This window comes from Vigna radiata, chromosome 9, assembly GCF_000741045.1.
Source record: "Vigna radiata var. radiata cultivar VC1973A chromosome 9, Vradiata_ver6, whole genome shotgun sequence".
Taxonomy (NCBI): Eukaryota; Viridiplantae; Streptophyta; class Magnoliopsida; order Fabales; family Fabaceae; genus Vigna; species Vigna radiata.
Window position 1 is genome coordinate 1,257,771 of NC_028359.1, and position 19,701 is coordinate 1,277,471.

General features: G+C 30.5%; 1 protein-coding gene across 1 annotated transcript; it reads left to right on the top strand.

Moving 5' to 3' along the window:
- The first annotated feature begins 8,302 nt into the window (after positions 1–8,302).
- LOC106774026 (ABC transporter G family member 36) lies at positions 8,303–17,604 on the top strand. Its single transcript, XM_014660827.2, has 23 exons — positions 8,303–8,577; positions 8,786–9,160; positions 10,414–10,623; positions 10,746–10,830; positions 10,948–11,107; positions 11,200–11,276; positions 11,352–11,405; positions 11,756–11,846; positions 12,274–12,575; positions 12,878–13,476; positions 13,643–13,803; positions 13,907–14,016; positions 14,115–14,271; positions 14,368–14,523; positions 14,623–14,792; positions 14,894–15,226; positions 15,324–15,614; positions 15,709–15,792; positions 15,887–16,020; positions 16,109–16,336; positions 16,424–16,595; positions 16,702–16,956; positions 17,062–17,604. The coding sequence occupies exons 2-23, from the start codon at positions 8,802–8,804 to the stop codon at positions 17,332–17,334; spliced, it is 4,461 nt and encodes a 1,486-aa protein (XP_014516313.1). The 5' UTR covers positions 8,303–8,577; positions 8,786–8,801; the 3' UTR covers positions 17,335–17,604.
- Positions 17,605–19,701: the final 2,097 nt, after the last annotated feature.

Here is a 19,701-nt window from a genome sequence, read left to right on the forward strand (position 1 = left end):
TTAGCCTATCTTTTAATAAGACAAATCATGATTTTTTATCTCTAGTCGATGTGGGATTTTCAACAATAAATATCGTTAGCATAGATATCATGTTAGAAGTAGACTTTAAATTTAATTTAACCTCACAAAACCAACTTTTAAGATGAGGTTTGCATTCACTTATATACTATGAATTGACATTATCTCTAGTCGATGTAAGACTCTTAAATGAATTGTTTGAATGATTACCACTATTTTAAAATATACATTTAAAAACTAAAAACAAAAAGCCACCATAACCCGTGGAATTTAACATATTCTGGCTGCCAAGGATTTTCAATGAATTTTGACTTTTTTTATGTGTAGGGTTTTATTCATAAAATGAGTTAAACGTGCACCATTTTTACTAACAATTGTCTTTGCTTGTTCATAGTTTATTCATAAACACGGTTATATTTTATATCGTAAGGCACAGTAATTGGTATCATAACTATCATGAGTAAAATAAAAAATTTGAATTTTTTATTGTTCTTGATAACTGTTTCCTACAATAGCAATATTATACTCCACCTTGCACGAATTATTTGCATATACAGTAAATTAATTTTTTTTTAAAAGAGACAGCAGATGTATTCAATGCATTGGTACAGAAAGCATAAGTGTTTGTACTAATCCATGCCATTAAAAAATAATTATAATATGAAACTTGGTCTTCTTGGTAGGCTATGGATTCTTGTCCTTTTTCTTAATGGAGACTCAATTAAGAACATCTTTTTCAAAAGAAGTCCAACTTTAATGAAATGAAAGGAGAAATTTGAAAAAGATAAAATATTTTTAAAAACATCACGTTTGGTGTAGATGGTAATGTTTCAACTTCCCCCCAAGAAAAGAGGATTTGTATCATGTGTAAAATTACCTTATTAGATTGACACTGTTTGCAATTCAGAGACATCTCAATCAAAGATGAATCATCAAGATTGAAAGTGTTCTTTGCAAAATTCAAGAGAAACCAAAAGAAAAACAAAACAGGGAAAGAAAAGTTATGTTATCGTTGTAGCACTGTCTTCTGTAACATTTCTTAGTTATAGTAACGATTAGAAGTGAGTTTTAAGTCTAATTCAACTCCACAAAACCAGCTTATAAAGTGAAGTTTGCATCCACTTATATATTATAAATTGGCTTTATCTACTTCCAACAGTGACTACTATGTCTATGTCCAATTCAATTTAAATCCAAATCCCTTTTCATATTCGCAAGTTGCAAGATGCAAGTTTTATACAAATTGACAAGTCGTGAATTCAATAATGCTTGGAATAGGATAGAAGAGAATGGATATTCCTTAGTCTCTGTGATTTCCATTAGTCTTGTATTACACATTCGTGTTTAAGTTTATTTAAAAGGTATTTAATATGTTATTCAATATATAAATTTGTTTAATTTGTAATCAATATATAAGATGTTTAATATAAAATTAATTTATTTTATTAAAGGATGAATGATAGAAAGAAGGTATGAGGACGTAAGTATAGTTATAGGTGTTAGTTAGAAAGTGCCAAAAGTAGCATGTTCAATGGTTGACATGTATGACAGAACCTACCAAAAAGACGTAAGAAAATCAATATTGCTTCCATGAAGTCGTGAGTTTTGAAGTTTGAAGAAGAAGAAGAAGCTACACAATAACACAGTTTGTTCATCCAACTTCTACTTTTTCTAGGGTTTCCTCCAATGGGAGAAAGGAAATTAACCAACTCAATTTCACAAATATCATCACTCTAGTCTTTCTATAATGCTTCCATGTCAATAGATACGACCTAATAATTTTTTTAATATTATTATTTTATCAATAATGTATTGAATTATTGATATAAAATGGAATGAATTTAATGAACGAAAACCAATTTTACTTAATCAGAACTTAATAATCATTAAAATAAACAATCTAAAGAATGAAAGTTCTATATTAAAAAGAAATATACTTAGTTTTGAAACTGAAAAATATTATATTTTGATGCAATTTTCAACTAAGCTCAGTCTCACAATTGGAAAACTTTTACTTGATATGTTTTTAAGGTAATAAGTTGTCATTTAGTATAAAATTTCACTAAAATCTAAACAATTAATTTATAATTAACTTTGCGTAAGGTTTCTTATAAGTATATATTTTTTGGAAATTAAATTTGGTGGTAAGAATTTATGTTTGTAACTGATTTTATTATATTCTATCTTTTTAATTTTTTTTCTTTTATAAAATCATGTATACATCCTACTTACAATATACTTAATTAATTTTTATAATACAATAAAATATATTTTATCACATATATTTAATTACTAAAATGTTTATTTTATTGACCTAACATGATAAAAAAAATGTATGTAGGACAAAGTCTGTGGTTTTCAGAAGTTGAACTCCCAACGACCGTATAATCGGAAAATAAACTATATAAGTATTTATATATTATTTGTAATGGATGAGAGAAATGAAAAAGTAGGTGAATGAGAGAATAAAAAACGAAAGGATTTTTTAATTTTGAAATAAATATTTATATTATTTTAATATCATAATTAAGAACGGTATGGGAGAAGTTTTTGAAGTTAGGTGTAATCGAAATTTCAAATATTTCTTCATAATTTTAAACAAATATTATTCATTTTCAACACATGCCAAATTTCCTCTTATATAATATCACTATACAAAATGTATTTTAAGTTCAGAAAGGAATCACATAGCCAATATCTGACTACAAGTTAACTTAAAAAAAATTACTCTAAATAATAACTTACAATGAAATATTGACCCTTCAGAAATAAAAAAAAAAAAATGGAGACAGAATTATATTCCTTTTTCACAATAATTCCACAATGGGTTGGTGTGAGAATTGACGTAATGTTCTCTTTCAAACATATCTGAGTCAACCAATAGAACAACTTCGTATACAGTACCCTGAATGGTTGGAAAAAAAATAGAAACTTTGTTACGTGCATGGTGGTTAAGAGTTAGTCAACTATTATATAAAGTCAACAATGTTTTTTAGATGTATTTTATATTCATTTGATACAGAATATAAAGATAAAATAGTTATAAAAGTATAAAATTTTATATTTTTCAAAAAAAAAAATTAATATATAAAAAAGAATATGTCAAATGAACGTAAAAATATTAACTATATCAAACAATATTTTTTTAATTTAAAAAGTTAAAAGTTCAAAATCTTTGTTTGATTGTTTCTCTTTGTTATTAAAGGAAGATAACATAAAAAAAAATATTATGAGTGAAGATTAATGTTCTGATTTTATGTTTGCTGAATTCTTATTCATTTTAGAGTCTTTTACGACTCGACCATAAAAAAAGAAAGAAAGAATATTTAATTTCAATTTTTAAACAAAATGAAACTATTAAATGTGATAAAAACAAATTTCTTCATAAATTGTTATCATATTTTTTTTATGTAACCATTAATAAGTTAAACATGTTTATAGTAATAAATGTTATATTATTCTTAGAATTAACACTTAACCTATTTACTAAAAACAAAATCATTTTATTAAATACTTCTTTTTACTTAGCCAAAATATGCTCTCAAAGAATTAAAAGAAGACTCAAACTATTATCATATTATTTATATAATTGAGTTAACTTGGTCAAAACTCAAACATAGAATATAGAATGACCATGATGATGTTATATTGAACATATATTTTAGTTAATTAAGTTGGTCAAAACTCAACCGAAGAATAATGTGGAAGATGATATTCAAAGCAAGTCAAGAGAAGCATTGAAGTGGAAGTTCTTACACATGTAAATTGCAGCAATCAAGGGCTTCTAGAACACCATCACCAATATATTTTCCCTACACAATGACTTGGTAATTTACTCAAATTCCTGGCTTAAGTATCTATTTAAATTTAATTAGATTAAAAAATATTAATTACTTATATCAACACAAGAAAATATTTAAATAAAAATAATAAAAATGATTAATCATTCTAGTGACTAATTTAAAATAAAAACTTCTAATAAAATAAATTTTGTTATCTTTTTCTCTAATTTTCTTGTGTATTTTTCCTTCTAGAACCATGAGTCCCATGTGGTAGTGGAACTGTTCTACTGTAGCGGTTACCATAAGTTGGATTTGAGTTTGGTTGAAAATAAGTTATTAAATAAGTCTTCATTATCCATCATTTATTGTAATATTTTTATTTTTAAATAATAAAATTGCTTATTTAATTTGTCTTTACTTTAATTAAAGAGTTAGAGCATCTCGCCTTTTAAATAAATAGTTAGAACATCTAAATTTATTTTATTAAGTTTATATTTTGAGTTTTCACATATCATAACTTTAATTTCTTTGTCCCTGTATTATCTGAAAACGACGAAAAACAAAATAATAACATAAAATAAAATAAAAAATAATATTTCGAATTTCTTAAAAATAAATTTAACTCATAAAAACAATATGCGTAACTTGAAATAATTTTTAGAGTTTATTGACAAAAATTTCATGAAATAGTTTGTAAATTTGAGTCTGTTATAAAAAATAAACAAATACTTTTAGAACTAAACTTTTTATTAAAGACATATAAATGTATTAGAATTTTTGTTAAAGTTATTTTTCCATAAATTTTCCAATAATATACATTTTAAAAAAAATCTTGAAACAAGCTCAAAAAAGAAATAATAATAATAACAACATTTAATGATGATAATATGATCAAATATATTTTAAAAAAATATGATAAAGGATGAGACATGCAACAATAGTGCTCACACTCCCAAAAATTAAAACAACTAACTAAAATAATGAAATATGAATTAAAAATTCTATAAATATCATTTGATTTTCCTTTTTTTATTACTCGAATTCTCTCTCATATATATATATATATATATATATATATATATATATATATTATGTTTTTAATTATTTTTAATAATTTATTTAAATTATTAACACTTATCTAAACTTCTACTTATGCATTGTTTTATTTTATTTTAAGTAACCCTCCCTTGTTATCATTAATACAAGAATGAAAAAACCTCAAAAAAGGTTGAATATATCTCTTTCTTAACTTCTTAATTTTTTTTTTTAGAAATATGACCCAAGTTTATGACACGAATCAATGGGAGAGTCAATGCAAAGATAAAATTAACTAAAAATATGTCAATCTTTTCCAAAATCACAAAATTATCGTACACAAATTTCTGAAACAGCACCCTTATTTGTTATAAGTAAATTAAGATAATTCTCGACTGTTTTTTTTTTATTTAGATAATAATATAATAGTCACGAAATATTATAAATAAATATTAACATATGCTCATATTTAAATATTAATAAAATCTCAACAGAAATAATAGACACATCACCCAAACAGAATAGTAAAAACCTGACGGAATTAAGTTAATTTAACGGTGATGGCTCAGTTGAGTCAATTTTATACTATTAAAGATTAAATTGGCAAAAAAATAAAACAGTAATTTAACTGAAAAAAAATTACGAAAATATGAATATTTGAAGGAGTTTAACCTAACAAACAGATATTAAATATACATTATTTTAATACAATAAAATCTCAACAACAAAATTATGATTAGATTCACATGTGAAATAATTATAAAATATTATTAATAAACTTAAATATATTGAATTGCATACTAATATTATATTTTTCTGTAATAAAATATAGTGCTGCAATTAATTACATACTACATGAATTGATAGGTAAACCTAATCATCACCCCACCACGATTGAGATGTTGTGGGAACTTTCCTATATCTAAGAGATATTTTCTTTACAATCCTACCAAAGTTTAGGATTTTGGATAACCTTGGTATCAAAATATAATATATGTAGTAGCCCACCACATTTGATTTTCGTATGATTTTTTCTTACTCCAAAAGACTTTTCTTTGAGTAAATCCTAAGAGCATAATCAAAGGACCGAATCCAAATTAAATTTAAATTAACTAGTTAAATTGAGAAGTGAGTTAATAAATTAGGTTTTGCAAAGAAATAGTGTATTTCTTTTTAGAAGCTACATGTTTGGATGTTTTTGAAAAAAAATATATATATTATGACAATAGACAGCTTGTGATTTTAAAAAACTCCGACATTAAATTTATTTCAGTTAAGTCCTTTTATATGTGGAGTTTTTTATTTATTTAATTTTTATATTAAATAAGATCTTATTTAATTTTAATACAAATCGAGATAGATTTCTAACTGTACCAAAATTTATAATTTTTTTTAGTTCAACAATTTGAACTCATGATCAACCCACCTTAATGGCTTTACTTGTAGTATTGGTTTTGAAACTGATAACTGATATGCCTTTTCTAGTTGTTGAATTTTGTTCCTATAGTATTAAATGTAACTCTTTTCCTAATTAAGAAAGTAAGTGGTGGAAAGGAAAACACATAGGTGATTACCTAATTTGACAAAGTTTATTATAATTAATGTAATTTGCTAAAGAAACAATTAATTGTGTTTAGAGTTTGGGTCAAGTTTTAGATTCAATTATTCGGATTTTAAATATTCACTCATAAGTTTAGGTTAAATTTAGTTTCAGAATTCTCTCTTACATCCAAACTATTATTCACAATAGTTGTTATGAATTTTTATATTTTTTTTGGCTTAATTACGGTTTAATCATATCTTAATCAATAATATTATGTTATTCATGATTCTCATTTGCATTAATCTGACCTTCATTTTATAATCAGTCAGACAATTTTTTTGGTTAAGGTGGTCAACCACTAGTGATCTATCCAGAGTTTGACTAAAGGATAATTGACCAAAGAGTGATTGGTCAAAGGTGGTTAATCCAAAATGATCGGTAAAGGATAATCAACTCATAATGGTCAATTGAGAATGATTGACTCATATTGATCGGCCAAGGGTGATCGACCCACAATGGTCAATCAAGGTGATCGATCCATAATGGTTGGCGAAGGTGGATCAACCCAGATAGGTCAGTCAAGATGATTGATCCAAAGTGGTCGATTAATAATAATCAGTACAATTTAAATGTTCTACTACAACAAAAATCATTAAATAGCAACGGAATAAAAAATATTAATCTCTAAAATATCACTTTATAAACTAAAATTTATTATAATCTCTATTATAAATATAAAATCATAATTGATTTATAAATTAGTCTTTAAACATGATTAATTCTAAAATAATTTTTGAAAATGATTTTAGATATCAATAATTTTTAATTTATAAATCAATATATAAATTAATTAATATATCGATTAATCATTTCTTATTTCTAAAATTTGTTGTTAGTTAATGATGTTGATGTAATGTTTCGACATTTTTAGTTTGGCTTAAACACTTTTACATAAATGAATTAATGCATAAATGCTAATGACAATTAATCTCAAAAAAAAAAAATACAACTCAATAATAAATACAACAACTCTAGAGTTAATTGTAAATTTATCCTAAAGACATAATTATTATATTTTTGTAATGCATTTATTACAGTGGTTAACGGTTTGAAACATAGAAGCAGGGGTGGTGGAAAGCAGAGGGCCAATTTACCTTAGACTTCAGCAGCCATAAAAGACCTTTTGTTTTCTTTCACCAATTATTGCAAAGGACGTTGCAATGACGCGCAAAACTTAGTCAAACAAGACACATTCTTTCGTCCCAAAACACTTCACATGTCAATTCCTCCTAATACTCATTCTGTTCGGTCGAACTTCATCTGCTATTCTTCTGTTCTCAACATATACTTTTCACACAAACTGATTGACTAAATCTTCACAAAACATTTTCCTTAAAGAAAAAAATTACATTACAAAGGAATGTCACAAAGATAATTTATTCATTTATTATCTGGTTTGTTCAAAATTCATGCCAGTGGAAACAATCAGAAAAAATAACTATTCCGTTGACAATATCAACAAATTTTGAATTTTGAACACTATATATTACTGTAATCTATCTAGATATTACTGCATTCTGCTGCAAATTATAGTCAAACTGAGTATGAAATTATGGATTTCCCCGTCTACCCAGAGGAGTCACGTGGCACAATTGTTCCTTTGATACCTTGAAGCAAGATTTTAACTAAGAGAGAAGGAAAAAGATATCATTTTTTTATTAACAAAAAGAAGGTTAGTAATACATGTTTTCAAGACGCATTCATGAGGAAGCTGGTGCGAAAGCGGAAACGCTGGTCATGTTTGAACGGGCTTTGTTACTATGGTTACATTCAACTCAAGGAACGTGCTTTTCATTATATATATATATATGTATAGAATAATATATGGCAAAAGGGCACTCGTAATTTTTGTTAGGAAGATAAAAAGGAACAGGTTTACAAGTTACGACAATTCTTCCACAACTTGTAGAGCCACCCTGTCCCACGAACTCATTATATATATAAACCTATATATTCATTTCATCTAGAAACTGAAAGCCAGAACTGGTATCAGTTCAGCTGACTTGGCCAATATCTCGGTCGGAATCACTCTATGAAGTGAGAATAGAAAGCAAAGAAAGAGGGAGAACAAGAATCATACTCGTAAAAGAGTGCAACCTCCTTGAGTAGAGGAATTTTTTAAGTCCTTGTTGTGTTCATGTAAGTTTGTATACTCTTTCATGTTTTTTCTCTTGGTTGGTTAGAGATATGGAAGAGAAGAAAATGAATAAGAGGGTGCTCTTTTTATGTGAAAAAAATGGTCTTTGGTTCCTTCAGTGCTTGATTTGAGTTAGCGAAGCACCATTTTAGGAAAATAGTGATACCATGTTTTGTTCTTAAGTGGAGTTTAACTTTGAGTGTGTTTCAGAACAAGGGGAGGCAAAATGGATGGGAATTTCACCAGAAGCATAAGCAGGAGCATAAGCAGATCAAGCTGGAGAATGGAGGAGGTGTTTGCGAGTGGAAGGTATTCTCGCAGAACTTCTCAAGTTGATGAAGATGAAGAGGCTCTCAAATGGGCTGCCATAGAGAAACTCCCCACCTATGACAGATTAAGGACGAGCATCATCCAAACCTTTGCCGAAGGTGGTGAGCAACAACCTGGGAACCAAGTTCTGCACAAGGAAGTTGATGTTCGCAAGCTAGACATGAATGATAGACAACAAATCATTGACAAGATTTTCAAGGTTGCCGAAGAAGACAATGAAAAGTTTCTCAGGAAGTTCAGGAACAGAATCGACAAGTGAGTCTAGATAATAGTCTTTCATATGTGCTGTTCTCACTTCTTCACCTACCCTACCCCACGCACAAAAAAGAAATCAGATTTGAGGCTTCAAAGTTCTAACAGAAATGGAAAACCCTTTGATGATTTTACCAGAAAACAAATTTAAATACGATTTTAGTCTCAATCAATTTGTTGAATCCATGAACAACCATCTATTTAGAAAACCTCACTTTCTCTTATGATTATTTATACTTTTTGTCTTCTTTCATTTTATCCCACCATATACTATCATTTTGAACATGTCTTTGTCATTTGATCAAGATGAAATCAATGAAAGAACACTTTCATGCTGGTGCTATGCAGTAGAGGGGAACCAGATCTACAAATGAATATTACTGCAGATGTAGCTTAAATTTAAAAACTTTACTAATTCATATTTGTATTCAAAGATATTCTTTTAAAACCTTTGAAAATCAAGCGTCATGATTTTTCTTTAATTTGTCAAAACAAGGAAGCCACCGAATTGAAAGCATACCTAATACTTTGCTTTTTATGTCAATACCATACTGTTCATGCAAACCTAATACTTGAGTGGATGAAATTGCTGATGATGAAGGTGAACTCTTTTAGTTCACTTAATCGGTAGACAAATTAACTTTTGTTTTTATTTTCATATGTGCTGTTCCCACTTCCCTTCCTATGTGACCCACACAAGAAGAAAAAAGGATTTCGGGCTTCAAAGCTCAAACAAGTAGTATCAAGAAACCCACTCTATTTGGAAAGTCTTACTTTCTCTAATGATTATACTTTGTGCCTGCTTTCATTATATTAGCCTTTTCCATCAGATTAAGAAAAGTTGAAGAACAATTTCATGTCAGTGCTATGAAGTAGAGGGGAACAAGATCTGCATATGAATATCAATGCAGATGTAGTTTAAACTAAAATACTTCATTAGTTAAGATTTTTGTCAAAGCTATTTTTCTTAAACCTTCAAAAATCAAGTATCACAGTCCAAACTTGACATTGTGAAACCAACGTAGGCATCAAATTAAAATCATACCTAATATTGTTTTTTGTCAGTACCTTATTGATCTTTCAAACCTAATACATGAGTGGCTGCTGAAGCTGATACCATCTTTGGAGCTAACTTATTCTTTAGACAAATTAATGCTGTTACATGATTCAATTGTTTGGACTTTGGAATTTTGTTACTTTGAATTGGTACACAACATTAATTGTTATTTATCTCTTTTTTGTTTTTCTAATTTCAGGGTGGGGATCAGACTTCCAACGGTAGAAGTGAGGTTCCAAAATTTGACTATCGAGGCAAATTCCTTTGTCGGCAGCAGAGCTCTGCCAACCCTGCCAAACTCTGCATTGAACATTCTTGAATCATTTTTTGGTATGTGTGGCATTAGTACAGCTAAGAGGACAAAGCTCACTATTCTTAAGAATGCCTCAGGCATTGTTAAACCATCAAGGTACCATAATCAAGTTGTTATACAAATAGTATATAGTGTGATTGGAACAATGTTAAGAGAAATAAAAACAAGTTTAGTCTAGTTGGTCTTGTATAGTTTTTTATTTTTTGGTTTCTCTGCAGGATGGCCCTTTTATTAGGTCCCCCATCTTCAGGGAAAACGACCCTTTTGTTGGCATTGGCCGGAAAATTGGACCCTGAATTGAAGGTACACTCCAGCCCCATCATTTTTACTTAAAAAATGATTCTTTATACATAACATAATGATGATGAATAGTAATAATAAATGATGATACATTATAAATTATTGGTCTTTATGAAACAGGTAAAGGGAGAAATCACTTACAATGGACACAAACTTGATGAGTTTGTGCCAAGAAAGACTTCAGCATATATTAGCCAAAATGATGTTCATGTTGGAGAAATGACTGTAAAAGAAACACTGGATTTCTCAGCTAGATGTCTAGGAGTAGGGACTAGATATGGTAATTGATTCAACATTTTCTCTTTAACCCATTTTTTCCCTTTAAATAATGTATTAACAGTTAAATTTTTGTCTTAATTAATGTGATTATAGATCTATTAACCGAGCTTGCTAGAAGGGAAAAGGAAGCTGGCATATTTCCAGAGGCAGATGTTGACCTTTTCATGAAGGTATTTTTGAAGTCAACAATTATCTCAATTTTGGTTAATCCATGGAAGTGTTCTAATTTGTTTCTTGCTTTGTAGGCCACTGCAATGGAAGGAACAGAAAGCAGTCTCATCACCGACTACACACTCAAAGTAAGTGATTTCTTTTTCTAGTTGAAAATTTTCAACATTTATGTTTTTTCCGTAGAAAAAAGAGGCAGAGTTAGTAGGACATGTTCTTAAAAGCTTTCCACGTATTTACCCCACAAAAATATCAATTTCTTGTCAAAAATTTCAATTCACCTACCCTGCAATGTTGACTGGTGTCAACACATATTTTGGCTAAAGATGGTCCCTTTCAGAGCATTACTAGTGGCCATGTGAACTACCCTATCTGCCCTCATCCATTACACATTTTATAATCACCTAATTATGGGTAGTGACAGTGCCGAACGATTTGTTTAATGTTGTAATTAATTCATTCTTTTTCCTGTGTGAAACAGATACTGGGGCTTGATATTTGCAAGGATACCATAGTGGGTGATGAAATGCACAGAGGTGTATCAGGTGGCCAAAAGAAGCGTGTTACCACAGGTTAGAAGGGCTAAAATGTCCAAAAAATAAATCCGCCATTACTGAGAACATCAAAGTTTATCTGTATCTGCACCTAATGTTTTCATTTTCCAACACTGTCTTTAATCAAGCTTTGGAAGGTGGCGACAAGTTGTATATAGTTATTCTCAACCCCACAATTTTTTAAGATTAAGAGAACGTGGCCACGTGGACTTTTGCCAACCAAACTCTTGTCTATTCAGTTTACTTTTTTATCGTATCTTTTTAATACTCATACATTATTTAATGACAACTCATTGTATATATATGTGGAATTATATATGCTGAATTTTTGGATAGATACACAGATATATAGATTATGACAATCCAAAGAAAGATCACATCTAATGTTTAACTATCTAAACTACAATGATTTCTTACAATGAATGACTTTGATTTTATCATACAGGAGAGATGATTGTTGGACCCACAAAAACACTATTCATGGATGAAATATCAACGGGTCTTGATAGTTCCACAACTTATCAGATTGTGAAGTGCTTGCAGCAGATTGTGCACCTCACTGAAGCAACTATCTTAATGTCCCTTCTCCAACCTGCTCCTGAGACTTTCAATCTGTTTGATGACATCATCCTCATTTCTGAGGGTCAGATTGTATACCAGGGCCCACGTGAGCACATCGTGGAATTCTTTGAGTCATGTGGGTTTCGCTGTCCCGAAAGAAAAGGAACCGCTGATTTCTTGCAAGAGGTGTGTTCATCACAGAATCACCTTATGAAACATCATATGACTTATGTACTTTAGCTTAACAAATACTATATAACTTGTGCACATAACTTAATGCCACACATTCCAATCATGGAACGCGTCTTAATTGAAAAGCAAAACCCTTTGAATTTAATTTCTATGTTCAATCAATCAGAAATCAGGATGAGTTAAACTTCTATATGAATACTTCAGTAAAACCTATATCTGTTTTCTCCTACTATAAATTTATAGAATGTAGAGTGAGGGGAACTATGGTTACAATGTTAATTGGAAATTTTGAACAGGTTACCTCAAGGAAGGACCAGGAGCAATACTGGGCAGACAAAAACAGGCCATACCGTTATGTTACAGTGACAGAGTTTGCAAACAAGTTCAAGCGGTTCCATGTTGGAATGAGGCTTGAGAGTGAGTTGAATGTGCCATTTGATAAATCAAGTGCACATAAAGCAGCTCTTGTATACAGTAAAAACTCTGTGCCCACAATGGATCTTTTTAAAGCATGTTGGGACAAGGAGTGGCTGCTGATTAAGAGGAACTCCTTCGTCTACATATTCAAGACAGTCCAAATTATCATCATTGCCATCATATCTGCAACATTGTTCTTGAGGACTGAAATGGACCAAAGTAATGAAGATGGTGCTTCACTCTACATTGGTGCCATTTTGTTCTCTATGATCATGAACATGTTTAATGGTTTTGCTGAGCTAGCACTCACAATTGGAAGGCTTCCCGTGTTTTACAAGCACAGAGACCATCTTTTCCACCCTGCTTGGACTTACACCCTCCCCAATTTCTTGTTACGTATTCCCATTTCTGTTTTTGAGTCTCTTGCTTGGGTGGGTGTCACCTACTACACCATAGGATTTGCTCCTGAAGCTAGCAGGTAAACTCATCCGTTTTCTTTTCTTACATAATTTGAATGCACATCTGAACTCATTTGCATAGCAACCTAACAAAATGTTAGTGTTGTCTCGTGATCAACATCATATAATGATGAGATGTATTTGTAATTACTAAGTGAGCCTTTTCTTGCCTATTCTAAATTTTAGGTTCTTCAAGCAACTGTTGGCGGTGTTTCTTATCCAACAAATGGCAGCTGGCATGTTTAGGTTCATTTCTGGAGTGTGCAGAACAATGATTATAGCTAACACTGGTGGAGCCCTCATGCTCCTTCTTGTTTTCCTGCTTGGAGGTTTCATCCTTCCCAAACGTGAGTGACAATCCAAACTTTTTAAGCAAAAGCAGTTGGCAACTGTCTCTTAAGATTACATTTGTTCAAAGAATGTGCTCACATGCATGCTCAATGGTTACAGGTGAAATTCCTGATTGGTGGGTGTGGGCTTACTGGGTGTCACCATTGACATATGCCTTCAATTCCTTGGCTGTGAATGAAATGTTTGCTCCAAGGTGGATGCATCCACAGGTAAATAGCAGAAGCTTTTTAATTTGAGAAATGAAAATGCATTTAATTCCCTAAGAAGAACTCGTTGGTTTCTAACTTGAACATGTCTTTGACTGCAGACATCTTCGGATCGAAGTACCACATTGGGTCTGTCAGTACTAAGAAACTTTGATGTTTTTGCTAAAGAAGAATGGTACTGGATAGGAGCCGCTGCTCTTTTTGGTTATATCATTTTCTACAATGTTCTCTTCACCCTTGCGCTTATGTACCTTAACCGTAAGAGCTCTAACTTTTATCAATCTTTCAAACGAGTTGTTCCTTTCACTTTCTATCTTAAAAAATCTTTTCTTTTTTTCTTGTTTGGTGCACTAGCTCTTGGAAAGAAACAAGCAATTATTTCTGAGGAAGATGCAAGTGAAATGGAGACCGGAGGAGACACCAACGAAGAACCTAGACTTGTAAGGCCCCCACAGTCCAACAAAGATTCAATGCTTCGATCATTATCTACTGCTGATGGAAATAATGCAAGTAAGTGACAAAGCAAACAACGTTGATAATCTTTGATGGTTTGGCTAAAAGAATGTTCTTATAGATGTAATACGGTTTGTGTTATATGAATCATTTCAGGAGAAGTGGCAATGCAGCGAATGGGAAGCCAAGCTACCAGTGGATTAAGAAAAGTTGATTCAGCAAATGATTCAGCTACTGGAGTTGCCCCCAAAAGAGGAATGATTCTACCTTTTCAACCACTTGCAATGTCCTTTGACACTGTTAATTACTACGTCGACATGCCTGCAGTAAGGATCCGATTACTTCTTTAGTATAACTTCATAATATGCACCATTAACAATCCATGGCGTACCTATAAAGTAAGCTCTCACTCGAATAACTTTTACAGGAAATGAAAGCGCAAGGTGTGACTGAAGATAGGCTACAACTGCTTAGGGGAGTAACCAGTTCCTTTAGGCCTGGAGTGCTAACTGCACTAATGGGAGTTAGTGGAGCTGGGAAGACAACTTTAATGGATGTTTTAGCAGGAAGAAAGACTGGTGGCTACATTGAAGGAGATATTAGAATCTCAGGGTTCCCCAAGAACCAAGAAACCTTTGCAAGAGTTGCTGGTTACTGCGAACAAACTGATATTCATTCACCCCAAGTTACTATTCGTGAATCTTTGATTTACTCTGCCTTCCTCCGTTTACCAAAAGAAGTTAGTGAGGAGGAGAAAATAGTAAGTACTCAACAATAGTATAGCTCTTTTATTCTTCTCTTGTTAAGGGTCATAGAAGGGTGAACTAAAAATTAAATTTTTTTTCTTATCTTTTCAGCAATTTGTGGACCAAGTGATGGATCTGGTAGAGCTGGATAATCTGAAGGACGCTATAGTGGGGCTTCCAGGGGTTACAGGGTTGTCAACTGAGCAAAGAAAGAGGTTGACCATTGCTGTTGAGCTTGTTGCTAATCCTTCAATCATTTTCATGGATGAACCCACTTCAGGACTTGATGCAAGAGCAGCAGCTATTGTTATGAGGACTGTGAGAAACACTGTGGACACGGGAAGAACGGTTGTTTGCACAATTCACCAGCCTAGCATTGATATCTTTGAAGCCTTCGATGAGGTAACATCCAACCTACAAACTACATTATGCTGTGTTTCTCTTCTTTGTATCGCCTATAGCCTCTTTGGTGCTTAATGAAAATTTTTTGGTCCAGCTTTTGTTGATGAAAAGAGGAGGGCAAGTGATCTACTCAGGACCATTAGGCCGAAATTCGCACAAGATTATAGAATACTTTGAGGTATTACACCCAATCCAAGTGATTGTATTCCTTTTGATCATGTACTTCAGCATGGAGTTTAACATCAAGATTCATACCATGTCCTTGGTCACAGGCAATTCCAGGGGTCCCAAAAATTAAAGAGATGTACAACCCTGCAACATGGATGTTAGAAGTGAGTTCTGTAGCAGCTGAAGTTCGGCTTGGAATGGACTTTGCTGAATACTACAAATCTTCATCTTTGTTTCAGTGAGTCAACTAACAATTAGAATGCCTACATTTTCAAACACTTTACACATTTTGTTGGTTTGAGCTAACACATTTGCTTATTGAACAGGCGAAACAAAGCCCTTGTAAAGGAGCTGAGCACACCCCCACCTGGAACTACTGATCTGTATTTCCCCACTAAATACTCACAATCTTCACTGGGGCAATTCAAATCCTGTTTTTGGAAGCAGTGGCTGACATACTGGAGAAGTCCAGATTATAATCTTGTCAGATTCTTTTTCACCTTGGCAAGTGCCCTCATGATAGGGACAATATTTTGGAGAATTGGCAGAAATAGGTGAGAGTTGCTTTCTGTGAAATCTAACACCACTCTTCAACCATTAGTTTTAAATTTTAGCTAATTTATCTGGTTATTTTTGTCTAGGGACACCTCAAGCGACCTTACAATGATCATTGGAGCAATGTATGCTGCTGTTATTTTTGTCGGCATTAACAACTGCCAAACCGTTCAACCAATCGTAGCCGTTGAAAGAACAGTGTTCTATCGAGAAAGAGCTGCTGGAATGTATGCTCCTCTGCCTTATGCCCTCGCACAGGTTGGTGAATACTCCAAAGAACAACAATATTTTCAGATGTTTGTTTCTTGTTATCGTGTCATTACCTTGTTGAGTTATCCTTATGCTAATGCATTTGCAATTACAGGTTTTTGCCGAAATCCCATATGTATTTGTTCAAGCTGTGTACTACTCACTCCTAATCTATGCCATGGTGAACTTTGAATGGAAAGTGGAGAAGTTCTTTTGGTTCTTCTTTGTCAGCTTCTTCTCTTTCTTGTACTTCACATATTATGGTATGATGACTGTTTCCATCACACCAAACCACCAAGTGGCATCAATCTTTGCAGCAGCATTCTATGGACTCTTCAATCTCTTCTCTGGTTTCTTTATCCCAAGACCCGTGAGTACCCTTCTAGTTTTGATTTTTATCATATCTAAACTCATAATTTAAACATTATAACATATCTTGCATGATCTTTACTAACATGGTACTTTGTCTTTTCAGAAAATTCCTAAATGGTGGGTGTGGTATTACTGGATTTGCCCAGTGGCATGGACGGTGTATGGATTAATTGTCTCTCAATATAGAGATATAGAGGACCCAATTGATGTGCCAGGGAGTGCCATAAATTTCACTGTTAAAGGATACATTGAAGACCACTACGGGTTTAAACCAGATTTCATGGGTCCAGTTGCTGCAGTTTTGGTGGCTTTCACTGTCTTCTTTGCCTTTGTATTTTCCTTCTGCATCAAGACACTGAACTTCCAATCAAGATAAAAGAGCTACAACATTGTATCTGCAAGTTATGCTGTATCGATTTCTGTATGTAAATAACTGAGGCTGGAGCCCATGCTCAAGATTTATGGAACATGTTTCATAAGATTAATACATGACCACGATAGTTTTGCTAGCAGAGAGTTTTTCAGTAAATGTAAATCATCTCATTCATGCTTTTATTAGTTTGGTTTGGTACCCAGAAGAAATTAGCTTTTTCTTATGCTAGATTCTAGCAACAATAATAGATAAAAACTTATTCTTTTGCATTAACTCTTTCTCAAGAACACTCTATTTTTGTTTGCCTATTGCAACTTTTCTCTGATTATTAATTTCCTGAAATGAGTTTTACTGTTTAACTGAGACAAACTAATTCTGCATTAAAGTAGTTTGCTGCTTTGATTTTGCACACTGCTTGCAAAAGTCTAAACTTCAAGAAAGAACAGACAAAGTTGGTGACACTTTGTTTTTTCTGGGAATCCTAAAGTTAATGATGTTAAATCCAATTGGACAAGTAAAGTGATTTAAAGTATATTCATATTTGGTTGGTAATGATTGGATAAAGATACTTAGACAATATTTTTTTTACAATATTTATATATTATCTACGTGTCATTTGGTGATTGGTACATGATATTTATTATTATTATTATTGATTTTGAAATAATTTTGAACCAATCACATAATAGAAATAATTTTGAAATAATACATGATATGTATTATTATTATTATTATTATCATTATCCTTCGTATTTATGTGGTCCTTAATAGAAATTAAAAAAAAATTAATTAATTCATAATTTATGTGTATAATAGTGATTTAGAATATTAATAATTTTGAACGTAGCATGGGGTCACTACTCCTTCCTACCACGTAAGAGGGGACAACCTCTGTCATCCCAATCAACCACTTTGTGTGGTGTTCGTTTTTTCTAATTTAGACGGAAATTACTCTTATTATATCCTATAATTTAATATAATTTTAAGTTAAATAAGAGAAATTATTAAATACTTTTTTTATTTTAAATTATTTATATTTTTTAATACGTTTTAATTTAAATATTAATTTAAAATAATTAAAACATTATTTAATATGTAAAAAAGTTAATATTATACGTTAAAAATAATATCAGTTTGAAAATTAAAATACATAAAAATTTAAAATAAAATAATTGTAATTTCTGTTTGAGTTTATAAAAGTCTATCCATATATATTTAATCTTATAATTTCTAAGGACTTATTTAGAATGCTAAAAGTATATTCAAAATACTTGAATTAATTTGATTTAAGTTAAAGTTTGCTTGAATAAAAGATATAAATATTTTAATAGTTAATCAAAAATCACGCTTTGGAGTAAAATGATCTAATTTTAATTTAAAAAAAGAAGAAGATTCCTTTATTACAAGCATAATATCAAATTAAAATTTTTATATATCATATAAAAATTATAAACAAATTAGAATTAAAAAACAAAAAGTAAGTCTATAAAACTTAAAAGTTTATAAGAGACAAATCAATCTGTGTCACTTTTTTAATTATTTATCATTATATATAATCTTTAACTTTTTTTATATTATGGATTCTTAATTAAGTGTGTAAACTGGTTTAACTCTTCCACTAGGTGTACATGTGCATATATATAATACCATGCTGACAGTCATTTTTTAAGTTTAAATATATTTTATTTTCAGTCATTTTAAAATTGAATTTTTATCTTTGATATTATTTTTTATCTATTAGAAAAAAAAAGTTTAAATGACTACTATATTGTTAACATGTAATATTTTTTTGATTAAACTTGTAAAATATGGAAAATGTATGTTTTTATTTATTTTTCTTGAAATAAATACTTAAACCTAGAACTGGTAATTTCAAATTTTAGCTTATGAAAATAAAAGAAAATTGTTCTATATAAATAAAATAATATTTTTTACATTTTGAGATTTAAAAGTAAATATTTCAAAATTTATCAGGCAAAAATACAGAATTGTTTTTCAATAATTAAATAAAAATGAGTTATTTTATAAAATATTCAAATATAATTTTTATATCATTTAAAGAAACAATTGGATAAAAAATAAAGAACTTTCTTAAGAACTAAAAAAGAAATCACTTAATAAATACAAACATATTTAAGTGTTGTTTTATATCATTTACGTAAAAGGATTAACGAAAATAATGACATTAAATTTATCATTTTCTTCTCTCTCTGTATATATAAAAATGAATTTTCTTTTGATATATTCTAATTTTATTCTTTAAGTTTAAAAAATTAAATTTATAGTCCTTGGAAGTTCCTCCGATCACAAATCCTAATTTTGGATGGTGTTACTCTTAAATCTACACACTCTCGTAATATACAGCAACAA